This window comes from Leptopilina boulardi, unplaced genomic scaffold (genome assembly GCF_019393585.1).
Source record: "Leptopilina boulardi isolate dan_hultmark-lab unplaced genomic scaffold, ZJU_Lbou_2.1 LbouV2_341, whole genome shotgun sequence".
NCBI lineage: Eukaryota > Metazoa > Arthropoda > Insecta > Hymenoptera > Figitidae > Leptopilina > Leptopilina boulardi.
The window spans coordinates 3,139,886-3,152,284 of record NW_026137909.1 but is presented as its reverse complement, the minus strand read 5'-3'; the positions used below and the strand labels follow the sequence as shown (position 1 = coordinate 3,152,284).

At 24.3% G+C, this 12,399-nt stretch overlaps 1 protein-coding gene across 2 annotated transcripts in view; it reads left to right on the top strand.

Moving 5' to 3' along the window:
* Positions 1 to 887: 887 nt before the first annotated feature.
* The window catches only part of LOC127285794 (pre-rRNA-processing protein TSR1 homolog), a 141,584-nt gene continuing 130,072 nt past the window's right edge, over positions 888 to 12,399 (top strand). For both annotated transcript variants that reach the window (XM_051311971.1, XM_051311970.1), the window contains exons 1-2: positions 888 to 1,132; positions 8,904 to 9,174. In XM_051311971.1, the coding sequence (XP_051167928.1) occupies positions 1,027 to 1,132; positions 8,904 to 9,174 (377 nt within the window). In that variant the 5' untranslated portion in view covers positions 888 to 1,026. The remainder of the gene's footprint in view (positions 1,133 to 8,903; positions 9,175 to 12,399) is intronic.

Here is a 12,399-nt window from a genome sequence, read left to right as displayed (position 1 = left end):
TTTTTTTTTTTGTGTGGCTGTGTTATTAACGATAATTTTACAAGATTAAAAAAAACTGTTTCTAAATAATATCAAATAATTAAGCATTAGTAATGTTTAAGTATTACAAAATGAAAATATATGGATCGTTTTTTAAAATTCAAAATGGCGGATCAAATATAGTAGAAAAATTGATTAAATTCTCTTGAAACTCATTACTCGGGGGTTTTCGTGGTCGCTTAATACGAATCCGAGGTCAGTTTTGCAAAATTCAAAATGGCGGAGCCAATATTGCCTACATTTTTAAAACAAATTATTGTATTTTAAAAAATTGTCGGCTATATTGGCTCTGTTATTTAGAATTTTGAAAAATTGACTTTAGATTCGTATTCAACGAGTATAAAAACCCCAGGGTAACAAATTGCAAACAAATTAAATCAATTTTTTTTATTCAACGACCCCGAAAACCCCCCGAGTAACAAGTTTCAAGCGAATTTAATCAATTTTTCTACGATATTTGATCTGCCATTTTGAATTTTTAAAAATGATTCATATATTTTCATTTTGTAATACTTTAGCATTAAAAGTACTTAATTTAGAGATAATTTGAACATTTTTTGCTACTTTTATAACGTTTTAATTATAAATTTGTTCCGCTTGACGTGGAACGTTCCATATAAACATATATTTTATAATTTAAAATAGAGGGAAAATGTATTTCAATTATTTAATTTAAAATTTAATCTGAATCTAAATTTTTAAATCTCAATTGAAATATCTCGATTCATTTCATTTACAGTTTCGAGTTCACTAGAAAATTTTACTAGGAGCAGACGCCTGACGTTATAGATACACAACCCTGCGCACTCATTGACTTTTATTGAAGAATCACCATAAGCAAACATAAAAAAAAATAGAAGAGCGAATCCTTTATCAAACATGGTGTAAAGTGTTGATACACGTGCAGTACGTGTATTTAAATGATAAATTAATTTGTATTTAATTTTTTTATTTAAAGGAATTTAAATAGTTATTTAAAAGTTTAAAATGTCGAAACATAATGCACATCGTCCTGGTGCATTTAAACAAGTTAATAAAACTCATAAAACCGGCAGACATCGCAGTAAAGGTGCTATAAGTAACGAGGTTAAAGGTAATATATTAATATTTCCTAACATAACCTCAACCCGGCGAAAGTCACGTGGAAATCGATTAAATTTCTTATAAAAATACAAATAAAATTTATTAACTTATTTAATTTTTAAGCCTAAAATATATTTTTAAAAAATTGACTGGAATTTTTAGTTTCTTAAAAAAAAAATGAAAAACGTGCTCTTTTGCTTTCATAATTTCAGAAAAAAAAATAAATTTCCTGTACGAGAAAAAATTTTTACTCCCATTTTATTATTTTTTTTTTGCCTTTTTCACCTTTTTCATTAATTGATTAATTTTGCTCATGTAATAATTAAAATACGTGAGACTCCACGAGGAAAAAGACGCACTTTAGAGGCAAACAATTTTAGGTTAGGTTTACATTGTTTTAATTATTAATCTTTAATTTCTTTTATTTCATCTTAAATTATGTAAAAGAAAAATTAGTTTTTATTAAATATTTTTTTATGTAATGAAAATTTAAACATCAGTAATTTGCATTAAGAGTTGTTTCTATTTGTGAATTTTCAATTCAAAAATCACAAACATAACCTAAAATTTTTTTTCTCAACTTCTTATTCTCGTGGAGCGTCACAAATAATTTAATTTACACTGTAATTTTATATTAATTTAAAAGATTAAGTCACTGTAGACTTTTAAAAAATTCGAATATTTTTTATTGTTAAAATAAAGGTTTTTGTTTTTTTTTCATCTAACTCCAAAAAGTGATTATCATTTAATTTATCATTTAATTTCCCTGTATTCTTTTTATAGTAATTAATTAATTAATTAATTTATTTATATGTTGTACAGCCCATAATACAGTAAAAATAATAATTATTATTATAACTAGCAAAATTAAACGCGCGCAAGCGCGCCAAATTGAGTCTTTAATTGTTTGTTATAAAGAAATTAAAGATTAATATTATCAATAATAATTTAATTTATTAGAATATTATTACATATTAAATGATAATAATGAAAATTATATGTTTACAGGCCTCGGATTATACGACTTTTTTCAAAAATACGACTTTTATCGACTTATTTTAATAAAATGCGACATTTTTTTTACATTTGAAAAAAATGTAAATAAAATACCTCTTTTTTATTATAAAATGTAGATCATCTTCAGATCTTCTTCAATTCAATTATTTAACAAATTTTGAACTAAAATGATTCTTCACTAAATTAATTATTTTTAATAATTTTAATGAAATACATCACAAATTCAATTATATCAAAATTATTTTTCAATTAAAATTTTTATGAAATTTAACAATTGTTTATAATTTAAAAAAGAATATCACAATAAAATTGAATTATTTTTTAAAAATTTCAATTCAAAATAAACTAAAATTCAATTATTACCCGAAATTTTAATTCAAAATCAATTAAAAATTCAATAATTATTCAAAATTTTCAATTTAAAATTTAATTATTTACCAAGTTTTCAATTTAAAATGAAATAAAATTCAATTATTTTCTGAAATTTCTATTCAAAATTAATTATCCAAATTTTCAATCAAAAATGAACTTAAATTAAATTATTACCCAACATTTCAATTAAAATTCAATTATTTCCCAAAATTTTCAATTCAAAATGAACTGAAATTCAATTATTTTACAATTTTAAAATCAAATAAAATTTCATTATTCTCAAAAATTTGAAATCAAAATTAATTGAATTTTCAATAATTTAAATTTAAAAGCATCTAAAATTTTATTATTTCTAAAATTTTCCATCGAAAATTTTTTTTTTTTGAAATTTAATAATTTCAATTATAACTCTAAGGAAATTCAATTATTTTTAACTAGGGTCAACCGGGGTAAATCCGAACGCTTTTAGTAAGTTTCAACAATAACATAAGTTTTTTCTTAAAAAAAAAAATACTTCCGGTATTCTGGTGCATGAAGTTGTTACTTTACTTCCATAGAACAATTTTATGGGGTAGCAAAAATTTTTGATAAATTACAATCGCAGGAAACTTAGCGTTCGTATTTACCTCGATATTTTGCAACTTTCCTAAAATACCGGGGTAAATACGAACGCCACTGTATTTCAGAAAAATCTTAGGGAAAATAAATTTAATGTATTGCAATTGTTAAACTTATATAAAAACTCAAAAAAAATACGATAATAAACCTATTATGTAATAATGCATCATATATAAATACAAAAATCAAACAGGTTAAAAATTAAAATGCATTACACAATTAAAACCTTCAATAACTTTATCAAATCATAACGGATTTTTGCAAAACTTGGTACAGAAAGTATTTTGGAGTGATTGAATGTAAATACAAAAATAAAAGTCAAATTTTTTAAATTCTAAATGGCGGACTTTCCTAAAACTTATTTTTAAAAATGATCAAATTTGCTAACCCTGAAACCCCCCGAGTAACAATTTTCGAGCGAATCCAATGAATTTTTTAATTCTCGTCCGCCATTTTGAATTTTGAAAACTGACTTGAAATTGGTAATTAGCGACCCCAAAAACCGTAGAATACCAAATTTTATTAAGATCCTGAAAAACTTTTTTCAACAAACCATTTGGCAAAAAAATTGAAACACTCCTTCGAGAAAACAGAGATTAAGTTTCTGCTTATTAATTACTAACGAGGATACGTATAGAAAAAAAAACTTTTTTCTATGTACTTTTATAATGTTAAAATAATAGTGTAATGAAATAAAAACAATTTTGTGTGGCTCTGATGTAAAAAAAAATGATTGAAAATACCGTTCGGATTTACCCCGGTTTTCCAATTTTCCTGGGTAAATACGAACGGTCTGATATTATTAATAAAATTTTACAGAAGGCAAAAATGAAAAATAGTTTCTGTTCTAGTATTCATAACAAACAATTATAAATAATAAAATAAATTTTTAGCTTCTTTTTCTTGAAATACGAGACAAAATACTGAAAGAGTGTCATCTTTGATTTTCAATCTTTTTTGCAATACTCGTTATCTTTGTTTATGCTGTTGCTAATTAACAAACGAAACATGGGATAATACTTAGAATCTCTTGAAGAGGATCTGAGGTAAAAATTCTCATATCGAACTTATTTTTAAAAATTTTAATTAAGCTGAAATAATTAGCGTTCGGATTTACCCCCCGTTCGGATTTACCCCGGCTGACCCTATTTTAATAATATTCTTTGAAAATTCAACTATCTGAAACCATTTTTCAATTAAAAATGATTTTCAAATTATTGTATTTTGTCCGCATTTTCTAATAAATTTTTAGTGAAATGATCTAAAATTTTAATTAAAAATCACTTAAAGTTTCAATTAATTTCAAAAATCTCAATTTTAAATCTTTGAAAATTCAATTAAATTTAAAAAATGTTTTCCAAAAATTGTTTGATAAATTATTTTTAGTTCTGTAAAATTTAATAATTGTTTGAAAATTAACAATATCTTTTGAAATTTAATTATTTCTAAAAATTTCAACTTTAACCCTTCGAAAAGGATTATTATTAAAAAAAAATTTTTTATTTAAAAATCTGTAAAATATTTTTGTTAAAATGAAAAACAAATCCACTTTTTTTTGGAATATAAATCGACTAAAACGACTATTTGTGTCTTTAAGTTGATCGAGGCCTGTGTTTTTATAATTAATATTTAATAGGTATTCGTTGGCCCCTGGTATCTTAAAAATAAATTTTTAAAAATAAATTTTTTTCAAATTACTATCTTGTACGAAATTTCCTGGTGCATCTTTTTTCTCATCATAAATTTTTTGTATTTGTATACAATTTTTGAATGAATATACAAGTTTAAAAAAAATTTCGTTGGTAAACGTTGTGTACTTCAGCTTCGTGAATTGAATTTTGGAATTTTAAAGAAACTTATTCCGAAATTTGGAAACACAATTATACAACTTTGGCAAAAATGAGAAAAAGAATTGTCAAAATTTGACAAGTCATAAGATAACTATTCAAAAAAACACGTGAAATCAGAAAAGGCCAACTTCAAGTTAGGACAGAAGGACAGACAAAGCATTTTGTTATTATATAATAATAACACATAATTTATAAAAATAATTTATTTTTAAATTTAATTTTTAAAATTGAACAATATTTTAACATTCAATTTTTAAATCATATTCATTTAATTTATCTTGAAATAAAGTTTATTTTTGTTTTTAATTTTTAAAATAAACAATATTATTTAATTTAGAAATTTTTTAAATTATGAAATTAAATTATTCTTTTTGACTATAATTTAAATAATTTTTTTTCATTTTTAAATATTTGCATCCCAAGTAGAAATGTGCCACTGGCATAGTACTGACCCAACACTGCCAGTCAGTATAACGGTACTGACTGCCGTACTGGGCCAGTAGTGGACCAACCCTGGCTGGTAACGCTGTCCAGTACTGATTTTGTCCCGCTCACCAGTACTAACGTAGTACTAGAATAATACTGGCATAATACTGGCAAAGTACTCATCCGGACTTAAAATCTCACTTTTTTACAAAATGCTAAAACACGCTTTCCAATGCAAATTTCATCCTTATTAGCTTATTACTCCCATTTTTACCACGAACAGGTAATGTGAAGCCAATAATAGTTAATGTTATTTAGAATATATAAAATATTATTAACAATAAATAATTAAAATAATAATGATCATTTATATTAATTAAATTATTTTATTTTTAATAAATTATTTTACAAAAAATAATTTGTGTTGTAAATTTTTTTATTTTTTTAAATTCATAATATTTAATTTTTTTTACTTTGCACTTATACTTAATTTAATAATTATTTAATAATTGATATTACACATGAACAAATATTGTACTTATAACACTTAAAACTAAGAACGAAAAATCTCGCACGCATGGGGGATCGAACCCTAAACCCTTAGAACGCAAGTCAGATACGCATACCGCACAGCCGCGCTGGCTTGAAGTGCTGACTTGAAGTAGTTCACCTAATACAAAAGTTTTGATTTCAAAGTTTGTATTATCTATTGATCACGAAAATAAAATGAATTTATTCTTAAATTTTTTAAACTCACAAAATTTTTTCAATTTTTACAAAGATTTAATGAAATAAAACTGGATATCAATTTCAGTTAAATATTTTTAATAAATTATTTTTACCGTAAATAATATTAAAACAGACAAAAATGATTGATCAATTACATAATTAAAAATAAGTTAATAAAAGACGACTGTAAAATATGAATGGTGAAAAATTTTTTAAATTTAATATTTAATTATTAATAATATTTAAAAATTACAGTGAAAAAATTACATTTGCTTTATTTTTAAAACTATTAGAAAAAAATTCTCAACTTATTGTTATTGTATGCATGATAAATAACTTAATGCACATATTTCAATGAGTACTAAAATAACTAAAAAAACATAAATATATTTTATATAGGTATATAATAATACATTACAATTACATCCAAAATTTTGAGGGAAAGTATTCGAAAGAAATTAATATACATTTTTTTAAATAAAAAATCATCGTTTTCTACCTATTGGAATAATTTAAAGACTTTTTCATTTAATGTTTTTTATCACCGACATAGTACTGATTCGGTGTGAATGACAGTGTACTGCCAGTACTGGTTTTAATATTTTTTTACCTCCGACATAGTACTGATTCGGTGTATTAGTCAGTACACTGCCAGTACTGAAAGTCAATACCGACAGCCAGTATTGGATCAGTACCATGCCGGTGTTTAATTACGGCGAGCTACGGATATTTCTACTTGGGATATTTAAAAAAAAAACTTGAAATCATCAAGAGTTTTACCATAATTGTATTATATTGACTAGTAATGTATTTTAATTCTCTTACAATAAATTTTTTTTATATATTTAATATTAATGATTATTTATATCATTTTTAAATAAAATTAAAAAATAAATTAATATATCATTAATTTCTTTTTTCCTTTTAAATAATTGGAATAAAATTTGGAATTTTTTTTCAGTTTTATTTTCAATTAATTTATTGACTTAACCAAATTGTTTAATTAATCTATTTTTACACAATTAAAAAGTTTAGTTAATTAAAATAAAAATTTGGTTCATTCAAATAAATGCATAAAAATAAACATTAAGATAGATAAAATGTAATTTTTAATATTAATGTAATTTTACGCTTTTTTAAAAATTAATTTATAATAAATTAGAAATCAATTTTTATAATAACTTATAAATTAATTAATAAAATTTGTATAAAATATCACATTAACACATTCGAACAAAATAAGTAATTAAATTAACCAAAAAATGTATTTCAATGAACCAATTATATTAGAAAAATTAATTTATTGTAATCAAATAAATTTTTAGAAAGCTTTTATTTGAAATTGGTTTCAAGGTCATTCAGTCCATCATCGCATAACAACAACAGTATACATAGATATACACATAATAAACATAAACGATATTGTTAAAAATTAGATTATAATTTATTTTATATTTATAATGATGGATACATTTATTAAACTCCCACCCACTAATTAACCCCCCCCCAAAAAAAAACACAAACATTTTTCAAATTTATACATATTTACTTCGCAAGACAGCAAATTTCACAGAATTTTCTAAAATATTCAAGAAAACTTTTTTGAATCTTCATGGAACTTTCTAGAAATTTTACTAAAATTTCTAGAAATTTCATTAAAACTTTAAGAAACTTCATAGAACTTTCAAGAAAATTTATAAAAACTTTACAGAAATAGCTGGAAATTTATAGAATTTTTTAGAAATTTTTAGAATTTTCTACAAAATTGATAAAACTTTATAGAAATTTTATAGAACTTTATAGAAATTTATAGAAATTTATAGAATTTTATAGAAATTTATAGAATTTTATAAAAATTTATAAAATTTTCTAGAATTGTTATTAGAATGCTTTCATTTAAAGTCCTATTTTTTTAGTTAAAAAAATTAAAAAGTAATAAATAATCAGGGTGTCCAGAGGTCAAGGAAGTCATGGAAAAGTTAGGGAAATTTTTTAGTCAGGGAAAAGTCAGGGAACTTTTTAAAAATTTGCCAAAAATAAACATTTTTAAGAATTTTTTAAATTTTTCGATACAAGAAAAATTTTATAATGCTAATAAATAAAATATTTTTTATTATCTTAAAAATACTTTAATATTTGATACTTTTAATTTTTTTAATATTAAATATTTATTAAAGAAAAGTTGGAAAAAAAGTTAGGAAAAAGTCATGGAATTTTTCTCTGTATTTCTTGCTGAACACCCTGATTATAAAACAAAAAATTGTATAACTGTTGAAAAGTTCAATAACATTAAAAAAACTTGAAAGAATTTATGTTTGACAAAATAAGTTACATTATTCCGAACATTTTTTAATTCAAATTCAATCAAAAATATCATCACAGTTCTGAGTATTTTTTGAAATTGATTTTTTTAAGTTCAAGAAAAATTAATTTATAGAAGCATTTAAAGTTGAAATTTTACAATGGATAAATTTTTTCAACTTCGAATGTTTTTACAAATTAATTTTTCTTGAACCTAAAAAAATCAAACTTCAAAATATACTCAAAACTGTAATGATTTTTTTGATTGAATTTGAATTAAAAAATGTTTGGAATGATATAACTTATTTTGTCAAACATAATTTCTTTCAAGTTTTTTTTTATTGAACTTTTAAACAGTTCTAGAATTTTTTCTATTATTTATTACTTTTAAGGACGCCATAATAAAAGCATTCTATTTTTAAAATTATTTATTGTAAATTAAATTAAATTATTATATTCTAATTTTAGGAAAGGTTAATGTAAAAACTCTTTCAAAACGCATAAAAGGCGAGTTAGGAAGAGAAGCTCGACGTCATCAGGCACAGCAAATACGTCAAAATAAACGAGATGAAGTATTGAAAGCTAAACGTGGTTTTGGATGTGTCCAAGCACCTCCAATTTTAGTGACTTTAATTCCATTACAGAAGGAGTTAGATACAAACAATGTCGTATCTATTTTTAAAAATGTCGATGAAAGTGCAAATATTAGCTTTAGTCCTTGTGGTTCTATTCACCTGGGGTAAGTCATTTTTTTAAATTATATTAGTAATTTTTAAGCATAATGTAGTACTTAAAATTTATTAACAGCGAAGACGAGATTGTCCGTTCATATTTTATAGAATTCTTTAAAATTTTAATTTTAGACAAACTATTGATTGTACTGTCAAAGCCAAAAGCAGGCTTCACAGTGTTTCCCCTATTCTTCTATTTTAAAAAATTCCCCCTTTTCTCACTCATTTTCCCTATTTTATGTTGAAACTCGAATAATGGGATACATACATTCATTATGTTTGGAATATTTGCATAATGCGGATTAATAATGAGATTGTAATTATTAATCATGGGTACATTGCAATTAATGTTAAATGCTTTTCTGGACAACATTATTATTAATAATCTTTTAATTTGTCCATCTTTCCAATTGCATAGCAATCCAAAGCCATTAACTTTAAAAAGATTATTAATAATCATGTGTGAAGTACATTTGCCTTTAAGAAAAATAATAATGTTTTTTAAATCCATTGCATTATTATTTAATACCTCAGAAATTAATGCATGAATTTGTAAAATTGTATTTCCCACAGCAATGGTACTATGTCTGAATGTATTTTGACATATGTTACATAAATGACATTGCCATTGCTGAGTAAGTATATATATATATATATTAGGGCGTTTCACGAAAACCTTTTCTTTCGATTTTCTAAAAGCTTAACCCGGAATTATACTCCTTTTGACCCAAAAAATATGTCAGATTTTTTTCAGATTTTTTGAAGGTCATTTAGAGGTCGCTATTTTGATTTTTCTGCAAAATTTGTGCTTTTTATTAAAAAAAATTTATTATTTTTATTTCTACATGTCCAGGTTCGTTAAAACTATGCAAATTACTAGTTCAGGTTACCGAATTAGTAAAAAAAATTATTCCGAGAAAAAAAAATAATTTGAAGCTTATTTTTTTGACATTAAATGAAAAAAAGTCTATCTGCTGCAGGTTAAAAGTTACTTTTTTTAAATTTAAAGCCTCTTAAAATACATAATTCTTTTTTAGAAAGAATGAAATGAAAAATGAAATCGAAAAATGAATTACATATTTTAAGCGGCTTTAAATTTAAAAAAGTAACTTTTAACCTGCAGCAGATAGACTTTTTTTCATTTAATGTCAAAAAAATAAGCTTCAAATTTTTTTTTTTTCTCGGAATAATTTTTTTTACTAATTCGGTAACCTGAACTAGTAATTTGCATAGTTTTAACGAACCTGGACATGTAGAAATAAAAATAATAAATTTTTTTTAAGAAAAAGCACAAATTTTGCAGAAAAATCAAAATAGCGACCTCTAAATGACCTTCAAAAAATTTGAAAAAAATCTGACATATTTTTTGGGTCAAAAAGAGTATAATTCCGGGTTAAGCTTTTAGAAAATCGAAAGAAAAGGTTTTCGTGAAACGCCCTAATATATATATATATATACATTTTCAAAATTATAAAATCACAATATTACTCTATATCTTCAAATATTAATATTTTCGACATATTGTAATATTGTCATTAAGTATATAATTTGCTTTTGTTTAATTTCTTGAGTATTCTGATTTGAACCAGTTATTAAATGCAATTTCTTTAAAAAATCATTATGAGTATTATGAGTATAAAAGTAAATGGGCCCCGCACTAAATACACAGAAAAATGGCTTACGGTTAAATTTGGCTATATTTTGAGAATTTTGAGTTGAAAGTGTCCTGATTGAAAAAAATTGTCCAGAGGTCACTGAATTTTTTTTAATAAAAGTTTTCTATAATATTCGATGAAACAAAGACTTTCTAGCCAAGTTAGATACGTAAATTTATTAGGCGCAGCGTTGTTTCGACATTTTTTTTTCAATCAGGAAACTTACAACTAAAAATTTTCAAAATATAGCCAAATTTAACCTTAAACCATTTTCTGTGTATTTAGTGTGGGGTCCTTTGCAACATGTTTCGGCTTGGTAAAGCCCTCATTAGGCGAACATTTTTACAAGTTTAAAAAAATTAACAAAAGAGAGTCCATGTGGATGTACACATATTTGGTTTGAGAGGAGCAATAAATACAAAAATTTTAAACGAATATATAAATTTAATTATATATTATATACAATTATATAAAAATCTCCACGTGGACAAAGATTATTAAACCGATTGTAAATTTAATTTACAAAGTAATCATAATCATTTTTTATTAGCCTTATGCTTAAGTCTTAATTCTTTAGTCTTAATTCTTAAATCTTAATTCTTAAGTCTTAATTCCTAAGTCTTACTTCTTAATTCTTAATTTTTAAGTCTTATGCTTCAGTCTTAAGCATAAGACTTAAGAACTACGGACGGACGCCCGAGTCTTGCTATAAGGCTTCCTAAGTAGTAACTTTCAAGCGATATCAGTCAGTTTTCAAAAAACTGTCCGTCATATTGGATTCGTCATATTGGATTCGTCATTTTGAATTTTTTAAATCCGACATCGGATTCTTCATCAGCAACCCTGAAAACCCCTGATTAGTAACATTCAAGCGATAACAGTCACTTTCAAAAAACTGTCCGCTATGTTGAATTTTTAATCGAACCACATGACCTTTTAAATGTTGTATTATCACCTATTTGTTGCCGCTTTGAAAAAATTGTTTCGTTAAAAAGTGTTCTGAGCGCAAGGTGATTGATTTCGTGTGGAATGACCCATATATATTTATATATATATATATCTAAAATGTTTAAGGACTGTGATCAAACAGCGAAGACCGTTGACAACGATTACCTTTTTTTCTTAACTCAGAATGAGTTGCTATTTCTGAGTTTTTCATTTTGTTAATTGTTGAAGTTGATTTTACTTTGTCGTTAGTGTTAACAATTATATCTAAAATCAATTGTTCTTTATTTAAGGGGGAGTGGATTAAAAGGTTTTTTTTCTTAGTAATAATATAAAGCCGATATACGTAATAAATTGTGACAACTATTCCTGCAGTAATTAACAGATAGTTGACATATGTGTTAGAGGTCTACCATTTTTTACTCCTTTCTAGGCGTTGAAGAGATAGATCGTTTAGTTGTTGCTCTAGTTGATCAAGAGTTTCGGGATTTTTGTAGTATTTAATTTGTAGGTTTGTTGACGATTCAATTCCTGTTTCATTCCACTGTCCTAAAATTGGTGCTAATTCCATCAAATTTAGATCCACATTCGATTCGTAGATTATTTCGGAGGTCCCCTTCCGCGCTTGCAATG